Source organism: Apaloderma vittatum, unplaced genomic scaffold (genome assembly GCF_000703405.1).
Source record: "Apaloderma vittatum isolate BGI_N311 unplaced genomic scaffold, ASM70340v1 scaffold19837, whole genome shotgun sequence".
Classification (NCBI taxonomy): Eukaryota; Metazoa; Chordata; class Aves; order Trogoniformes; family Trogonidae; genus Apaloderma; species Apaloderma vittatum.
Window position 1 is genome coordinate 1 of NW_009728064.1, and position 20703 is coordinate 20703.

A 20703-nucleotide genomic window follows, 5' to 3' on the forward strand; every position below is an offset into this window, starting at 1 on the left:
GCTGGAGACAGGGCCGGTACAGCCGGCCTCCTGCGGCCACCTCCGGAACTGTTCCTCTGAAACGATTTGCCCAATTACACACACAGACACAATATATACGTGGGTGTATATATAAATTCATCTGCTCTCATTCTTCCACAGGCTAATGCTGAGCACACACCATCGCCTCCATCTGCTGCTATACTTACCCACTTCCACGGAATGTAACACAAAATTAGTTCCTGCCCATCAACAGTCGCTTCTTCCCCCACAGCTTGAAATCACTCATCCACATGCACTCTAGGGTTTTTAATCCATTTAAAAAGGTTCTCCCCTTTTCCCCTTTTTTTGCCTTCTCCAGCCACATACCTCACACGATGCTCTCTCTGCAGCCTCACTCGACAGGTCCCTTAGAAAGGAGGAGCTCAGTGTGGCCCACCAGTACTCCCTGCTCCTTAGCGAAATAGCAGAGGGGAGAGCTGTGCCTGCATTAACGAAGATCTGCATGGAACATAGATTATCCCCTATGTTTCAAGAAAAAAACTTTCAACATTTCAGTGGATTAAAAATCCTGGCTGAAACCATTTCAATAAATACCACGTGTTTCAATAAATACCACGCATCTCTGGCAAATGCTACGTCGCACATCTATGACACATCAGTTCTATAAACTTACATGTACCTCAGAAACCAACCACCGTGACTGATTTTCACTGAAAAATGTAGCAAAAAAGACCAAGATTGCATTGAATGGAAATTTCTCAAATTGCTATTTACTATTCCCCAAAGAAGGGTACACTGACAGAACAGGTTTTGCAGACATGCAGTGTCATCTGCTACGTTACACACAGCATGAATTTAAATAATTTAAATGTTTTGCTCCGCATCCTTGGTTACACTGCAGACTTGTGCAATTAATTCTCTTTCTCCTCAGAAAGGAGACATCAGTGAGGCCAACAGGTATTTGCTTGAATTTGTGAGAATGACCATCTGTCTGCTGGTTTGAAGTTTCCAGGTAAAGGATTAATGCTATTATTGCTCTTGCATGCATTGCACTCCTCCAGACCTAGCACATTGTAGTCTTCAGAAACGTCAAGATCATGAACTCAGAACTCAAATTCGAGCAGACGTAACATTATCAGCCTGAGACAGGTCAACAATTATTCTGTAACTGTTAAGAGAATACGCTTTTTCCTCAAATCCTGTGAAATATGATCTTCAGACTCCTGCGGAACAATACTACCACCAGTCACCTTCACATGCAAACAGATCAGATAAATGTAAACGTGAGATGCCTGTGGGCATTGGTAGAGTTTACATTTATCTGATCTGTTTGCATGTGAACGTGAGATGCCTGTGGGCATTGGTAGAGTTGTTGCCCACATAACAGAATTTCTAAACAATTTTCTAGTTAGTGTGTGTATGTCACATATACTAAGGACAGGTGCTTACTGAAGTTTTGCTTGGTTTTGATCATCAACTGAAAGAGCAGAAAAAAGACACATCTTTGTGAAGACAGGAAATGAACAGTGGCCATGAATCGTTAGCTGGTCAGGAGCAGACCCAGGCTCCTGTGACTAAAAGCTTGCCTGTGTGTTCACCAGCATAGTAAATACAGTGACCATCGCAGCTATTGCAACTCTGTGACAGCTATCAGACGCCTTTCTCAGTTTTTCAACTAATTTACTTTTAATTCCCTGGGCTATTGAAAACATCATAGCACAAAACTCAGATTGTGATCCGCCTTTTTATCAAGTTGCTGTTACAGCACTTTCAGGTTACAGTCCAGTTTCTAACAAAGTATACTTCCGATTTTATTCTAAACGTAACAGTGTTTAAGAAATACAATGCAGTATTGCAGGAAAGATTTAATATTGTAGCAAAGCAAAAGGAGAAATACACGATAAAGCGTTTTTTGCTTACGTGAGGTTTCAGAAGATCCAGAGGGCATTAAACTGATTTTCACTTGGTGTTTTTTACTGGAGAGATAAAATGATTAAATTTAAAATGAGGCAGGAAACTAATGAAAATTCACATTCTTTGATATCATAACTACTAGTACTTCTACATATAAGAATATGAAAAAAATTCAACTTTTGAAAAGACTTGATTTGCTTATGAAGATTATTCATATTTATTCACAACCACTTTAACACATGTTAGCACTGCTAACATCATTTCAGTAATATCTATCAGTGATAGTATTAAAATATTTACATAACAGTTCATGAAGCTTATTAACTCAACAGCTACTATTTATGAAGTGAGACATCTATGCAAAAGGAATTGAAACAATCAGGAAATATGCTTTAACATGAATGAAAGTTCCATATACTTAAGACTGCTCTAAGAAGATTCCATTGTAGATGACCCATAATCGTATGCAGTAATGAATCTGGAATGAATAGTGTAAAACTGATGCAGAAAAGAAGCCTGATCTTGCATAATTTGCCAGTTGCCACTTTTCTTTTTTCCCCAAACTGAAGCAAAGTGTTGTTTCTGGAAATCGCCTGAAGCACACATGCACTTCACTAGAAATAAGAAGCCTGCTTCTAAGGTGATGCAGCTGGCTAGCTAGAAGATATAGAGAGATGTCTCATTTCTGAACATGATGGAAAATTAAAATGCAGGAAATTTAAAATACAGGAAAATTAACTAAGAATGGACAACCATTCTTCCTTATGCCATCTCCTTCCACTCCAACTCCTTCAAACACCAGGCAATCAGAGAAATAAGGGTTTGTTCAGTGCAATTTCATGAGCTTGGTACGAAGAAGCAGAAACTTTCAGTATTCAGGAACACACTGATGTGGTAACTCTGATAATCCTGGTAAGCTGGAAATAAAACCAGTACAGAAGTTTTTTGCAGTAGTACTTCATATAGAACTATGAGAAACAGAAGTGCTGGGGGGTCTAAACTGGTAAAAAGGGAAAAGTTATAGAGAATATAAACTGACAACTAATGTAACATTTTAATCTCCTCTGAGATATCAAAAATTCTAGAGCAAAGCATCAGAAAAAAATCAATTCTAAAAAGTACTTATATGTTATAAGGTAACAGATTCAAATAAAATAGTAGGAACTGACATGAGAAAAAAACTGCAAACAAACAAGATCCCTAGGTCTTATTCTAGACTGAGGCCTTCTTAGGCAAATACTGTTCACTACTGAAGTAGCAGGGGGAACCAAACCTCTCCTTTGTTCTAGCTTTCCTTTGTTCTAAAATAAAATAAAAAAAGAAGTTTTAAACCATGTTTTCATGATGGTTTAGGTGAAGTCAGCTCACTAGTATGGGGGTCGATGAGAGAACAGGCTAGCCAAAGCTCAACATCCAGTTTGTATTAGAGGCTATAAATGCTTAATGGCAAGTCTTGTTCACTATTTGAAGAATAAGTGTTTAATATGCAAGTCTACCTACCATTCTGGTTTTAGTCTGGCACACTGACCAGTGGCTTGGCTTTTTTTCCAAGTAAAGGTTTTTTGAAGCTGCTAATCAAAGTGCTGGTTACAAAAACTAACTTATTCCCCAGTTTCTACAGCATACATCACACAGATGACTACTTTGAGGTAAATATGCTAAAGAGAAGAGCAGAGAAGTCCTTGTTTTATCTCCACAAAGTGTAAAACAGAACTAAAAAGTCAATACTAAAAAGTTTTTCCTCAGAAAAACTCTAATTTTTCCAATTCCTTATCTTTCAATGCACATCAACATTTTAATGTCTATTAAGATGTTAGATGTATTCTACTGCAAGTGATGAGAGATGCAATTCAAATATTACTTGTATTTTAAAGCAACCATCTTCAACTCCTACTACTGCCTGCCATTTTCTCAACTATGAAGTGCAAACATTTTCAGGCCGAAATGCATTAACATGAGAAGTAATTTCTCCAGATTAAAGAACACAACTCATAACCATTATAGAAGCAAGATATTAACTGGAATCTAAATTTAGAAATTTCTAACGGACCACATGAAAATTGTTAGAGAAAGTAATTTCAGAGTGACACTTTGTTCCTTTCTGAGAGTATAATATTCAAAGGGAAGTAAAGTGAGACTGAAGAGCATCATCCTTAAAATCAACAGTTTGACGACATGCACATTATAAACCCTGCCACCTCTGCCTTATAGCAAGGAATACAATATATAACAAGCGAAATATGCTTTATTGAAATATTTCAACACTTCAAGCTTTTGTATGTGGACGAGTTTATTTTCTTAAAGATAAAAACTAGTTACATCTGTAAATGTACATTATTATAAACCATCAAGCTCTTACTGCTGTTTGAAATTTAAAATCATACACAGAACAATTCAGCAAAAGTTAAGAAAATGGAAAGTTTGGGGGTTTTTCCTTCACTCAATGTTCAATATTCAGTGTTTTCTTCAACTCAAAGTTCTCAATCAACTTTTGATTTTGTAGCTTGTTGCTTTCAGACTGATTAAATTCCCACTGCGCTTGTCAAATAACGGGTAGTACAACTGGTACGTAAAAAGGAATGTATGTCTGTATAATCAGGCAAATACTTACTTTTCCACTACTGAAAGCCCTTGATGTTAAATCTTAGTCTTTACTAAATGACAGTGCTAACAGTCATTGCTATTCATAGACTGAATCTGAAGTTTAATTACTAATTGTGCTGCAAAAAATAAAAAGTCAGACTCCAAAAGAGTGCCCTTCCAAAGCCAGTCATGCTAAACGGGAACTGGCATTGCCAATGAAAGGACAACAAAGAATATCACGCAATATAGAAAAATCATATTATTTCAGCCTAGTGTTTCATCGTGTACTTTAAACCTGGCATACTGTTTCTGAAAATAGTTTCCACATCACAAATGCATACTTACACATATCCAAAAAAAAAAAAAATTGACCAGAATTAATAAAAGCCCTCCACTGGTGTTTATAGGCTGAATAGAAGTACTTACATCTTAACTGCTACTTGTTAAACAACCGTATTTTCACAAAGCTATATCGTCAGTAAAGTTGCTATCCTGTATTAACATGTAGTAACTAACAGGTAGCAAAATGGGAATAAAAATACTATAGTTTGCCATTTCTCATATTTATTGTGCCAGTGTAAAACTTTTCAGCCTTGTTCAAGGGTCTAACAATTTCAAATAAACACTTTGGCTACTTTTAAGTTCATGGAAGAGCCAAGGAAAGAAAAGTCTCACCTACCTAAGGCAAGGTAAAGCCTTGCATTCTGTTACGCTCACTGCAGTACTGCTGGATCTCAAACTGCTGTCCCCCAGAGTGATGCTCGCAGGGCGGCAGGTACAGTGGGTCTCCACACCATCTTTGCACAGTTCAGTTAGACACAGTTCAGCTGAATTCTAGATGTGATTCACATTGTAGCTTAAACTCTCACTTGAATTAAAAAAAAAAAAGTCTTCCTAGACAAATTGAACTTCAATGGGAAAGTCATTTTCCTATTCTTTTGACTCATTTATGCAGTGTCCAGAGTAGAACTATTCCGGACTCAAAAATAATAATTATGTATTATTAGAAAGTTGCAAACTTCTTACACATTAATTAGCCTCCTGCTTTTCAGTTCCTTTTGTTCTATTCAGCATAGAAAATAAGCCATGTACCATTTTTAACCACTTAAGGGTAAAAATGATACCTATTACACGTTAGGAAATTAGAAACCTAGATTTTAGTAAATATGAACCTCTTCTTAAGTTTGAATAAAGTCTCTTTACCTAGCAAAGAAACAGTGGTGGCTCTTCTCTCTGTATTGAACTGTTTGATTTCATTACATTATTGACTAAAGCCATACTTAACTTTTATTCCCAGATCAGTTTCTGTCTACACAGGAATATCTGTCTTCATGTAATTGCTGTTTCAAATGACTTCTGTGACCTCTCAGAAAAAAATGAAGATTAAGGGTTTCTCACACTGAAATTACTGAGCAGTGGAGTTACATCTCTTCTTCAATTCCTACATTCAAGACCTTTAAATAAATTTAAACTTTCACAGAGAAGAAAATACTTGAATTTTCACCTTTTTTTTTCTTGCAATGTTCTTAGGTACTCATTTGTAATAAAATTTATTTGTATTATTTTCCCCATTGCTATTTAAATGTATCTGGGGCAAGCAACGATGGTTAAATTTGAAGCATCTACAGCGTCATACCGCAATCAAACGTTTTTCCTTGTTGCCGTATTAGCAGTTAAAACAACTTGCCAACTACATTGCCAGACCACCAGAGGGAGTCGACAACTACATATAATTTCTGAAGATTTCTAAACCTGTAGCCTACAGTTTAAAACACTAACAGAAACCGCTGTATGTTGCCAGTACTATGACAAATGAATAATACAATAAATTAGAGGGATCCATGGAGATCAGGAGTTGCTGAGGACAATGAAAAAAATCTAGCAATCTCATCGGTTCATTACTATCCAGAAGTAAGAAAAATGTTTGTGATGTAGATACACGACTGTTCAGCAACCACTTTTGTTAAATGAAATAATCCATTTAAATTAGATTCTTCAATGACATTAACTGGAGAGAAGTCTTAAAAATCAGTAGATCCAGAATTAGCACACAAAAGTCTAAAACAAAGTGTTGTTTCCTTTGGTCTTATCACTTCCCTCTGAATAAGCTGGTGGGACACCAGGGGCATCGCGAGGACGAGGGGCTTGTGCCTAAGCCAAAGGAAGGCAGAAGACAGTGGTAGGGTACAGCCTGCCTAGCCTGATGGGACCCTAGTTGTAAAAACCTGGAAATTCACATACAAGCTAACGTTATGATGTTCCAAAAGTAGAGATCCTTAGCAGAGAGGGGAGAAGACTTCCTAGGATCAGCCAGTGCAAATTCCAACAGACCTGTACTCCAATTGGGCAGAAACACTAATACTGGGCAAAATGTGGACCCAGTAACAAGAGTGCTACCTGCTATTTCTGCACAGAAAATATGAGTTAGGAGATCCAGCCAATCAATAATAATTGGTAGAACCAGCAAAGTACTGGCTTTATGTTTTGGAAATTAAACTTCATGTAAAGAAAATAGCATTTACAAACAGATTAATAGAGAAAACAACACCAAAAAGTTGGAGAGCTGTGACAAATTTATTTATACAAGAAACTTGATCCTCTTAAAAGCTATCAGGGTAATTAACTATTTGGTCAAACACGAAAGAGGCAGTGGATTCTCTATGTATCCAAAACAAGACTGGATGCTTTTCAGGTAACACAAAATGGTCAAACACCAGTTATTCACTTCACAGAAGATGGAATGATTTGCACTCGGCATCCTAATCTATTCTGTTCTATACAGGATGTCAGCAAATCACATCATTCTGCCACTTCATAAACTATGGCATGTTGGGGCCTACTACATAGAAACTTGGTGAAAGAGTAAAGGTCAATGACCAACAGAAAGTGCTGAGGCAGCTAATTATGAAACTACTGAAGACAATGCAGCTTTCGGGAGTATCTCAGATAAGGTAGGCCAGGAGAATCAGGAGATTTGATGCTGTACACAAAAGCCTATCACAGTGACTAGTTAGGTGCGTGCTCGCCGCGTGGACAGTAGCGTGTAACCAATCATGTAGTGCATGGACAGGGTATATGATCAATCAGGTAACACTTAACTCATGCTGTACGCGTGTAAGGAACTAACTATACGATATAAGTAGCCTTCTGAGTGGAATAAACTTGGTGTTACAGAGCATCATATTGGTGTGCTGTTCATCGGCTCGCACGGACACCCCACAATGGCACACCTGCATCTTGAGTGCCGCATGCATTTCTGGTCTCATTGGTTTGACTCAGTAGGACACGTCTTACGTTCTTGCAGCATTCAGCTGGCTTTACACATTGCAACTTACTTTATCTGGTACTACTCAATCTTCCAGAAATCTATTTCCTAATGTTTGCTCTCATTGGCAGGAAGACATATTCTACTTGTGTCTGAGATACTCTCGAAATCAAAAATTTTCCTCTTCACACACGCTGCTATTTCACAGCTCCTTTCTACAAAAAGTTCAGCTAGATTTTTCCAGGGAAGATCAGGACTGGGCCGCAGTTTATTTAAAACAAAATAATATGATCTAAGAAGTCTCCAAAAGGTCTAGCATTTGCCTGAAACCACAAAATAGCCCATTTTAAGTCCGCTTCACTGCCCTGGAAACCATTCAACCTATCAGCACAGATCAGGTAACAACAGGACATATGTGTTTTTTTTAGCTGCTTGATAAAACCAAAGTAGAAAGCAGTAACATTACTGTGACTAAAGTTGGTTGGGGATGGGTGTGAACTATTGTTCTATGGGCTTTGTCTATCTTCAGTACACTAAGATGATATTCAACCTGATCACAGATCAGGTAACACAGGACATATGTGGTTTTTTTAGCTGCTTGATATAACCAAAGTAGAAAGCAGTAACATTACTGTGACTAAAGTTGGTTGGGGATGGGTGTGAACTATTGTTCTATGGGCTTTGTCTATCTTCAGTACACTAAGATGATTCGTGAGCAGTTTCTGAGGAGTAACTGCCAGCTTTCAGCCTCTTAGAGCTCCTGCTGGGTCCAAGTACAGGTTCTTGAAAATCTGAAGTTTCACATCTTGTAGGACAAAGCAGATTTCTCCTGTGTGCTAACCCTACTTAAAAGTGTAAAAGGCAGGTCAGCCAGCCAGACTTAACACCTGTTGTTCAGATTATGCTTAGATTGAAGTTTGAAGGTGCTATTTGAGTTTGTACCTTTTGTTTTTTTCTCATTCTTGAAAACAAACAAAACTTTTTTTCTTAAGTTTTTAAATCGTTTGTACTTATAAAACTATCCATTCTGCTTATCAAATAGAGCACAACTCTGAAGAGTAAGATATCCAATCACTGCACCACTGTATTTTAAGCTAGGTACTTCTACACTTCCGATATAGGGAAGGGCTTGTTGCAAAGCCTTCTTTCGTTTCCTTCTATATACTGAATGTTTGACTCTGCAGCTCTTTTTGGGCAGAAAGATCGATGCACTGCCTTTCAGGACAAGCAGAAAGGCTACAGAAATCAAATAGATAAGAAGTTTAACATATACAGAAAGCTCAGGAAAGTAACAAGAGCTAAGCATAGCATATGGGGAACAAAAATAAATAACAACAATTAAAAAATAAAAGAAAACCCTGCATAACCTACTTAACCAAACTGTACACTAGAAGAATGTGGGATTCCTTAGGTATACTGATAGCATATTCTCACATTTTTGTCCAAAAACAAGCTCATGACAGTGCTGCAAATCAGTAATAGCTCAAATATTATCAGTGTCTTGTTTAGATACTTCTTTCCACTGCCGCAGAAGTTGTGCATAATGCAACAGCCAATAAACATCCTTGGTTGCTACCTACAAAACTGCCTTCATCCCAGTATCACCTGTCTGGCATTCAGATGTATGACTTTAATTCTTCTGTGAGAAGAGTTCCCAGCAATTCAAGAGAAGGAAGAACAACGGGCATGCAGACCACTAGCTATCCAAGGGGAACACACACACTGCTGCTCCATGTTCTGCATAGCTCCGGCGAGAATCTCTCCTAAGGGAAACCAAGGTTGACTTGTTAATAATGACATGAGGTACCTCTCCAGACTGCTTTGCATTCACTTTGAAGCCACCACAGTGGTTAACCACACAATTTAGAGCAACAAAAAATCTCTTCCTATTTCTTAACACCATGGCCTGGAGAAGAAAACAAGCTGACTGAAGATCTAAAGCTACATCATTACAGCTATCATTCCAACACAACAAAAGAACGTGATTTGCCAAACCCTGTTCATTCCCTGGTGGTTAGCAAGGCTTACAAGTAAGGGGAGGCACCTCCAGGACAGAAGCCCCAACGACAGATTTTTCATAACGCTGTGGGTCTGACAGGACTGGCCAACAACAGGCTGGGCTTACCATCCTCCAGATCAGCATGATTAGTCTTTAACAGCTCTAGAGACAGTTGACATCTGGTTCCACGAATCTTTGATGAGTACTGAGCAGTCTTCCAGAAAACAGCTTTCTTGTATTTCTTCCACCACTGTATTCACAAAATGATCCTCTCTTCTAGCACTCTTTCACACACAAAAATAAGAACTCTATACTCATTCACTCTCTGAATACCCTGACATTGGGTAAAATACGCCATTGCAATTACTTATTTTGCTTTTTGGTAAACTTCTGTCACAAGGCTTTGCACTTTACTGATGTGACTAAGAATGTCAGAGAAGTGAAGATCTGTCAGAAAGAAAACTTCACTGTAATCTGTGATCACTGGCATATAGCAAGTTAAATCCACATCCGTGCTGCCACCTTCACCATTTGAAAACTGCACCACCTCCCTCCAAGAAAAAAGTTGACAGGTCAATCTGCAGTGTGTTTTTTTCTGAAAGTTTTAAAGTTAAATGTGGAGACCATTGCTTCTTCCTAAGCCATAAAGTGCAACCAGAACGTCCTCTACATTATGGTGAGGCAAAGCACTCAGCATTCCCTTCTTCCCATTTCTTTCCCTCTCCCCCCTCCCTGCCCACACTGACACAAGAAATAGCACGTCTTGTTCCACTTACTGCAAATTAACACAGGCTGCTTCTTTATAACCAGCTGTCAGAATCTGTCACCAATTCATTTCTTGCTTTTACAGCTTCAGGGGTAAAGGTAGAAATTATAGATGATCTTCTGCTAGGACTCTAGCAAAAGCTAGACAGGAAGCTGACAGGAAATAATTTTGCAAATTTCCTCCTCTACAGATAAAAAAGATCAGCAAAGATATCTGTAAGCTTCAAAATTTGCTACACTAGCATCTTAATAGTAAGACTGTCAAGGTTGAAAGCCAATCTGAGCTTTTATTCATTTTTGTAAATCTGATGTAGATTAAGATTAAAGGTCTGTTCTCACTTTGGCATTGAAGTAGATCTTAAGCTTTTCTTTTAGTCTGACATCTTTAAAATGGAACTAGGTGACCTGCCAGGGCTGCGTATAGACGGACTGGCATGGCAATATATATTTAGTAGAATAGTATTCACACTTGGAACTTAAAAGCAGCAAGGATATACCACTCTGAGTTCCAATTTGTACAATCACTGTATAATGAACGCATTACCAGGCAGCAGGATCCTGTTCCCTCAAGTGCAGGAAGCTTCTACAGGGTACCTACTATGTGCAGCTGAGCTATACATTTTAAGGGTAAGAACTCATTAAGGAGACATCTGAGAAAAACTTTGAGGTACTTGCTGCTTTTGCAAATTAATTTAGTTTCTCTCCTCCACTGCATATTGATTTTAAAGGGGGGTGGGGAAAAAAAGGATATATACTGTTACTAATGAGTAAGCTTCTACGGGCAACACGATGATACCGACACCTAGTCACCTCTGTCAGTGTAACTTGGGAGACGAGCCTTGAGCACTGTCCCCTTTTTGCACCATCGTCTTCAAATACAACTTATTCCCCTTCTCACTTCGCTATAATTCTAAGGACTAGTTTACACTTTAAAGCTTCTTTAGCATAGCTGAATGTGTCACACAAAATCACACTCATAACTGATGTAAAGTGTACTTGATTAGATGTAGTTATATCAGAAAGTATGTGTATTTTGAATTAAACGAGCTAAAGACAGCGATTACACTTCCCTGCACATTTCTTTTGGTTCTCTTATGAAAACAAACCTTCTAACAATCATACTAAGACAACTATATATTTCCAAAACAAACCCCAAGAAGAATCAGATTGACATCAATGAGATACCACTTTAAAGAACTAAAGCTTGATTTGTTGACAAAATAAAATTATCTTTGTATTAAGAAAAACGCATCGTTGGCAATCAGCTTGCAGTTTCACCTGTGATAGGTTTTTGAGCAGTTCTTGAGCACTTAAAGAAGAGTTCTGTTTTTCTCTGCTTTACCGTTGGCATTTCAAAAGAAGTTAGCAGACTTCCACATGAATTTTGTGAGTACAACCAGATTGGCTGCCAATTTTAAAGACTGATTTTATGTGTGAATAGCATGGATTCCTTTCTACCTCAGAATAAAGTATTAGTCTTCAAAAATCATACCATTATAGCATATTAGGTTTTGCAATGTTTCATTATTACTTTTACATTGGATTAACTATGAAGTGAATTAATCTAATGTTAACCAAAATACCTTAACTTAGTTAATAGAACACTTTTATTTCCCCTAATCTCTGCTGGCAGAGGTGTGACACAAACACCAGAACCAAGAAAAGTGTAGAGCATGTGGCCAGAAGACAGGATCAGGAATGGTCCTCTGCGTGACAGTAAGAAGTCAGACTAGCTTGTACCATCTCATCTACCTTAACACTTACCATTAATTCCTAGGTCATTTGCAGACTTCCCTTTCTAAAACACAAAACTCCAATGCCGCCAAAACATGTGCTTTCTTCAAATTTATATTACTGCAGGTATCTTACATTTCTCTCCTTCTTCTTTTTCCAGGCACAATAAACAAGACTGCTCCAGCTGATCTAGGTAACTGAAAGAATCACTTTATTTACTAGTGCAGACTACAGGAATCATCCCATGTTTTCTTTTCTACACAGGCGTTCTGAACATCCAGAATCTATTGAATGGGTGATATAAAAAATGCAGGATGTCAGGCAAAAGCTAGCCAACAGCTCTGCATTTCTTATTTTTATAGAATCTAGTGCCCTATGGGTCAAAGTAGCAAAAATCAAGAAGTGTTTCTCACAGGTAGACAAAGATCAAAGTGCTTTTATCCCTTTACAGCAGAAATAAGCACATTATCTCCCATTCTCTCAATCCAGAATATTCAGCCAACTTTCTCAACTGTCTTGTGATGTAGAAACTGGTGCTGAGAAAGACCATCATATACATGGGAAAAAGAATGAAGACTACCAACTTGGTAAAAAACACCTGAAACAATAATTGAGAAGTAACAAAAAAAATTCCAGCTGAAGATCAAAAAGTTATTAAAAGTTACATACATATGTGTAGACACACACATACTCACAGACCTGCAGAGTTAGGAAATGTTTTTATGCTGGGTAATAGGCAAGAAAGCTTGCAAGTCAGTGTCAATGAATGTTATGCGCACGTGAAGATAACGAGGGGAGAAATTTACCCCTGAAAACATCTTCCCAGAAGTCTCTCAGCTCTGACTTCCCACAACCTTCTTTCTCTTCTGGGGTAGCCCCCTTGTCTGGTCCTCTGAATCTGTGTGAGTGAAAAACTGATTTTTATGAACAGGTTTTCCTAAACAAGTCATATTACTTTAAACTGAGGCCTAGACGTGCAATATGGTATGTATCTACATACATGCACATAATACATGCACATATTAAAGATGTAAGACACTTGTGCAACACTTGAGCACAACCAATAAACATACATCATCATTCTTTGAATATTCTCTATCAGGAATTATTCTGTTCCTGAGTAAGTGCTAGAGAGCATGGCTGTACAGGCATTGTTATCTTGTTCAGAAAAATAGCCACAGAAAAGGGCCGAGAAAATATATCAACAATACCAACTTCAAGCCTCGGTCCATTCTGAGGCAACACACTATTTTTTTCCCCCAAAATCCCTTTTAATACAGCATTTTAATAAAGTTTTTTTTCACAGCAGTGAAACAATACATACACCAAATGTAGACCCTTCTACTAAAAACAGTATTTCCGCTGCTTTTCGTTATATAAAAGTGTAGAAATTTCCCTAAGCCAGAGGAACACTAAATCCTTTGTACTCCTCTAAATGCTTTAGCAGATTTACCCCTTAATTACTAGTATTTGTGTTTCTAAAAGTATTACAAAGAAATAGCTCACAGAATATTGAGTACTTTAAAGATAAGATTAATAACTACATTAGTTATTTAAATCTTTACTAATGAGAAATTTGATTTTTCAAACAAATCTGCCCATAATGTCAGTGACTATATTACTTTTGTGACAGTAGAGAGATATCACTAGTAGTTGCTTGATGCACAGCAGCACTGTGTAATCCAAGTAGAGACTTGGATTTACAGTCCAATACCTCTTTACCAAGGAAATATAAATTACTTATAGTACTAAGGAAGATTGGCTTGTACACTTCCAATTTGAAATAGTGGTATGACTATGAAAAGTTTGGCCCATAGTCTTTATATGGCCTAGAGCGCCAGACTGGGCAAGACAATAAGCTGAGACAACGTTGTTCTGCCAAGAGTAACTAGTCTCCTGCATGGATACGTGAACAAGAAGCTCTTGTGCTGCCCAGTTTGCAATTCAGATTTATCAATGTAAATGGAGATGAGCAGTTACATAAAATGATAATCGAAAAATTGAGACATCTTAGTGTCTAAAATACCTCCTCAAGAGCTGTGTTACCTGAAGGCAGCAGGAAGTCAGAGGTGATAAACATTTCAGCTACTCCAGGTAACTGGTTCAAAGCAAATGCAAGGTGAAACCTAAAGGTGCTTAGCCCTGCCAAAAATAAGTTGCCGTTCTTAAAGTTTTATTTAACAGCTACTGTTAGAGAACAAAGAGGACACGGAAATATTATCTGTGAATTTGTCCTTGATACAACTGATGTATTCTAATAACTTTAATCACATAACAGTCTCTCAAAACCTGTGTGAAAAGACTCTGGCAATACAGCCATTATCTCTAAGAATAAGTAACTTGTGCAAGCATTTTTTTTCTTGTTTCATCAGTTCATCAAGCACCAGTTTAAATTTCCAGCAGGGAAACAGCTGTACTACATTTCTAACTTTAAGAAGTTTTTTCAGCTGGGTCACAATATTCCAAATCAATCTGCTATCCAGAAGATTCTTACATTTAAATAAAGCATAAATTCTTAGGTAAATAAAGCGTAAATTCTTACGCTTTTTGCCGTTCTCACCCTGAAGACAACGAATTCCTAGAACTCAAAGTGCAAAACTTTACAAAAACTTGTTCTCCAGCCTCCCAATTCACTTATACTGTCTGCATAACAAGTATTAATGGTGGATTGTTTGTTGTATTTACAGCAAGTTTATTGGGAAGAGGGAAAGTATTCTTTTACAAATGAGCCATGTTCACTATTGAGATTACTTTCAAAGAGAGCATTCAGAAAGCAAACCTGAATATATTACATTGACAATTACGTTTCAATATTGTAACATCAGCCACTTAAAACTGGTTTTGTTATTAGCACATATACTGATCTTTAAATATACTACTTCTACATAAACAGTGCAAATCTCAATATTCACATCAACCTGAAATTAATGCTGCAATTACTGTTGACATTCACATCAAGAAAGTAGTAAACTATTTCACATGAGCAATTCCAAAACCTCAGAATGCCATTAGTAATATTAAAGAAACACAGAACAAACATGTTGGGCTTGAAAGCCTTGTTTTGATACACACAATCTCTGTAAACATGGATGTATTGTACTTGTCAATACTGATATCTGATATAATTCTATAAATAAAACCACTGATAAAAACAATTCCTATAACCTTTTTTTTGCATAGGGTTTGGATTAAGGTTACTTTAAGATAGAGCAAGCCGTTAACAAAATCCCCCGGTCAATTAGGCTTCCAGCACACCAATTCAGGCCTACGATTCACTTTGCCCAAGTACGTGACTGACTTCAGTGGAAACTTACACATGTAAGCATGTGCACAATCGGAGTCATCTTTTGCACTTAAGTTACCCCATGTCATCGAGAATACGAGCCATAAAAGAACTCTCCATAAATTTATAAAATTGACTGATTTAAAAGTTTATGCTGATGTTTCTGTAAGTCACATTTATGATTCCAAACAGTTATGTACATACTATACTATCACAGTAGGAAATTCTTCACTGTGGAGCACCACAGTGAACAAGTTGTGAAGCACAGTGTTCAATATAATTTCCCTTTAGTATTCCCAGTGCATAAATTGTTAACATCTACACTACACAAGGTGCCCAGGTCTAGTATTTGTTATATACAATGTAAAAGCAAGATAGAAAGAGCTTCGCAGCTTAAAGGAAGGAATGAAAACAGCGGGTAATATACAGGGATTCACTCCCGCAAAGTACAGAATTCTCCTTCACAACGACCTCGACCACCAAATATGGTGCATTTCAGGTCATTCAACCCAGTAAGACAGTGCTCAGCACCTTGTAGGAAGAGACATCTGAGTGCACTTTATTAGAAAACATCCGGTTTTGATGTTATAAAGTGCAAAAGAAATTCTAATATTTTACAATCATTATTAAACTGCCGTATTTGCACAATGCGAAATTCAAATAACTGGTACATATTTCGTATGGACCCTATAATAACAAATGTCAAAACTGGAGTTTTTGCATCTTTAAAAAAATCTTAGTACTTTAAAGTTATTGTGTAAATATAAAAAGAAAATATAAATTATAATTAATTCTTGAAATAGGTATTTTAACATGTGACCATTTTCCAAAGCATTCAATGCAAAGTTCACTTTCTCTTATAGCATTGCATTTTAGAATCTGCAAAACATTTTAAAAGTTAATAACTTCAAAAAGTAGAAATAAAAATTATTGTATCACAGTACTAGACACTTCACCCTATCAGACATCTTTTACCCTAGATGATTTTTAAAAACTTAAATAAATAAGAAAACAACCCTAAGACTTATATTCCCAGTTGTTTAAAACGAGATAAATGGAGTTACTTTTTAGAACAATATAGAGTTCCATAATGCTTCATTTTGCTCTTACAATTCAAATAAACGGGACAGAACGTAACCACAAATTTTAAAGGCTTTGAAGTACTGTAATGCTTTGGTGCGTTGTACCAATGATTCTTTACGTGCATGAAGAGTCAAATTCTGTGACATTCTTCACAGAGCTGGGTAAAAGCAGAAGGTCCAAGAGTTCTTACAGAGCTTTCCTTTCTTTCAACAGTGAGGAAGAAACTGGAAAGAAGATTCTGACACTGAGAAAGTGTTCCTCCAAGCTGTACCACGAGCAGTGTAGCTTCTTATCTTGAGCTTCACTGCACACTAGTAATTTAGCCCTAAGAGAATACAATGTTGGTTGTATAATAGTATTATACCATATCCAGTGATACCAAACTTAATGCTAAAAAGAAATGTATTGAAATACAAAGCTAAAAAGGTATGATTGAAATATGTTCTTAAAGCAACAGACATATTCTTGTAGCCTGTAAGTCACAGGGAGGATGGGTGGGAGAAGACAGTATAGGTACTACCAAGTTTATAACCACTGATATCTTCAAGACAGGATATTCTCTGCCTTTCAGTCAGAGAACTGGAAGATAGTTTCTGGGTTATTGCTGTCTGTAGGGTTTGTTGGCTGCAGTGTCTTTGTAGGTGTAGTTTTACCATGAGAGTGAGAGGAAGAAGAATGTGAACTTTCACTGGAGCTGCTACGTGTCTCTGTGCTTGTACTTGTTTTTTTCATTTTCCTTCTCTTTGCAAGAGGTGCCTTGTCAACATTCTGGAGACAAAATCCTTCCCTTTTGTACTTGTTAAAGGCCTGTTTAAAAATAAAAGGTAATTCTAAGCTTTTTGAGAGATTTAAGACATATTATGGCTTGTAGCTTGTAACAAATGTTCTATGGTAAATTGCAAGATAAACTGTAATCTCTTGACAGATCCCTACTAATTCTTGTTGTAGCTGTAACAATAGCTTTATTAGCCTTTACATGTATCAAAGAGCTAATATAAAACATTATTAATTGGCATCCTTGGTCTTTTTAATTTAGAAATATTTTTATTAAGCCTTAAACCTATTTAAGATTCCATTTTCTGAAGCTACTCTTAGTTAAATTACAGTTTTTCTTTAAGCCCAAATTATGTTGCATTATCAGGACTTCTCCAAATAACCTTCTTTCTCTTCCTGATAATAAGGGTCTACAAGTATTTCAGCATAATCTGCTCAATTCCAGTTTATTCTGTGTAAAAGGAATCAAGAGAAACAACATCATGTTTGTACAATACATCTGCAGTTCAAACATTCCCAGAAATTTTACCTTGATTTTGTAACCATAAGGACTAAAAATCAGTTACTTAAGTTAAATAGAAAGGTTCTTCTCTTTTTTAATAAAAGTTTAAAGACCTTTAATAGATTTCTCTAAGAAACAGAGTATTTATAACAGCTATTTGATGAACAGCTGTCTCAGCTTCCAAAACCCCAATAGGATAAACGTCTTCAGGAAATTTATTCTTCCCTCATCATTCATTTTTCCACTCTACTTGATCATAGATGTTAGATATTGAGGAAAACATTACAGCTATAAGCAATCACTGAATTATAAGGACAAATACATATTTTCCATTAAGCAAAAACCACACAAAAATCTAGATTAACACACTACAAAATTTAACACATCACAGAAGATGTCTTAGAACTTACGTGAAAAGTGGCTTTGACATAAGTATGCACCGCAGCTCCCGAAGAACCCAAGTTATCAGGAGTCATTAGAGGGTTGGATGACAGCTGGCTGCCATCCTGAAGCCATTCATTGTATCTCAGGCTGGACATTTTAATTCTTTTGTTCGGATCCACTGTTAGAAGCCCTAACAGAAATATATTATATTCTCTTAAATTGGGAGCTACTTACTTTCTTTTAATAGAAGATGCAGTTGTTTTTAGGGAAATTCTCATGCATTACTTTGATAAGTAAGTAAAGACAATATTCATCCTAGGTATGCTAATATTTATCATAGATAAGGCTCACACAATAATATACTATCATCCTCTCCAGAAGAATCATTAAACACAAGAAATCTCTATTTAACAGTTTGATAGTTCGTGTTTTTTTCCAACAAATTCAGGACTATGAAATGATTTCTTCACTTAAAACCTGTCCAGGATGAAGTTTGAGAGAGGAAGCCTCAGATTCTTGGCATGATCCACTGAAGTCTGAACCCGGAGATGCCTACATTTTTGGTCAAAAAATTCTTTAAAAGCCTGCTGCTAGAGAAAATAAGAATTCCACTTTGGCAGAATTAAGATTGGTATCTATCTCATGCTGAAAACATAATCAGATGCTTAAAAGTTTAAGGAGAATCAGAGCATGGCAAACGTGAACGAAGCAGCTCAGAAATACAGTAGTCTTGATATAAGCATTCAAAAACAGCCTGAGTAAAAAGTCATAATAATGAACCAACTGTCTTCAAAAGCTTGGCATTTAAAACATTTCTCATAACTTGGTGCTTTTACAAAAGAAAAAGGTAACGTAAAAAACTCTGCTTTTTAAATGTGTTTTAGAAGGGTGACTGTTTCTGAAGCTCTTCAGTTACTTCTAACCCCTCTAATCTTCCATCATCAAAAGCTCTCTGCTAGGTGTGCAAGCAATCTATTAATGCCATTCTACATGTCCACCTTCATCCATGGGGACTTGTATTAGGGGTCAGGACATAGCTCAAGCTGTGGATACTACTCGGTCACATCAGGCACTCCGATGCTGATCACAGCATCCAGATACAGCAGAGTTTTCTAAAGTTTATCTTTTGAGATAAAAATATAAAGTATATGAAATATTTGTGAATACATACCTTGAATTAACTCTTTGGCCTCTTCAGAAACATTTTTCCAAGCTTCTCCTTCAAAGGAAAATTCTCCCTTTTTTATTTTCTTCATTATTTCCAATGCACTGGTACATGTTAAACTTTTGTCTTGAGACTGAAATGGTACCTGTCCTGATAGCATCGTATACTGTCATGAGAACAAAAGCAGTATTAACAAACACATTATACTTACTGATACGGAGCGGTGTTGTTTGCATCACCAATGCCATACAATAAAATTTTGACTAATAAAACTTCAAGGCTACAGATAATTTAAAATATGTAAGAATTTCTCTGAAGTTCTTGTTCAGAAAAAATACAAGTTTCAGGAAAATATAAATAAAATACGGTGGTATTTCTACCCAGTCTATATCTACTGAAATTAATTTTCTGTAAGTCAGAATACAGGCTGATTCCTTCCCTGAAATGAGGCTATAGGAAGATTATATGGATGCCTGTAAAGTTTCCTAACAAGAATATCTCTTTCTAAGAAAAAGACTGTATCAAGTATTTTTCCCCTTCCTAGAAATGTTAAATTTACTGCTTAGGAAAAAAAAAAAACACCTCTAGAAAAAAATGTTTCTTTGGAACCTGTTATTTGTGCAGTAGTATTTTCACCTCACTTGAATTCACCATGTACTCACTTCAAGCCTGAAATTGTGTTGAGTCATTTGCATTTGAACAAAAGGTAAATACATACATTAAAGTTACAATTAAAAACCTCAATCACTCACCAAAATGACCCCCAAACTCCACAGATCACAAGATTCGTCATAACCGTTGTGATTCAAGAGCTCTGGGGCAGCATAATGAAGAGTAAAACATGGAGTCTTAAGAGGCTGATTATCAGGTGGTTTTAAACGAGCAAAGCCAAAATCAATTATTTTTATTTCTGAATTATCAGTTTCATCTGTAAACAATAAATTCTGAAAAGTAAAAAAAAAAAAAAATAAAAAAAAATCAATGCCAGCACTGGGTAAAAAATTGGTTAGAATAGTGGGTTTTTTCCCCTACATTTATTATTACAGGAAACTCCCCATTATCTAGAGTTAAGAGAGACTGGGAGAAACTGGGGAAAAAATAGAAAAGTAGAGGTAATGGTACTCTGAGATATAAGAAAATGTGATGTGTGTATCTGCCTCCTGTGTATCTGCAAGTCAGGACAGATCTGTCTGAGATTACTAACGAAAATGGGCATTTAGCAGAGAACAGTGGGGAAAATAATTTGGGGAACACCCACAAGAAAAAAAGC

The 20703-nt window shown here is 36.7% G+C and overlaps 1 protein-coding gene across 1 annotated transcript; it reads right to left on the minus strand.

Moving 5' to 3' along the window:
* Nucleotides 1-16623: 16623 nt before the first annotated feature.
* LOC104269051 (ribosomal protein S6 kinase alpha-5-like) lies at nt 16624-20377 on the minus strand (the record flags this gene model as incomplete). Its single annotated transcript, XM_009873955.1, has 4 exons — nt 16624-17415; nt 18295-18458; nt 19440-19599; nt 20186-20377. Coding segments are annotated over 4 exons (756 nt in total), but the record flags the coding sequence as incomplete, so codon positions are not given.
* Between the last annotated feature and the right edge of the window lie 326 nt (nt 20378-20703).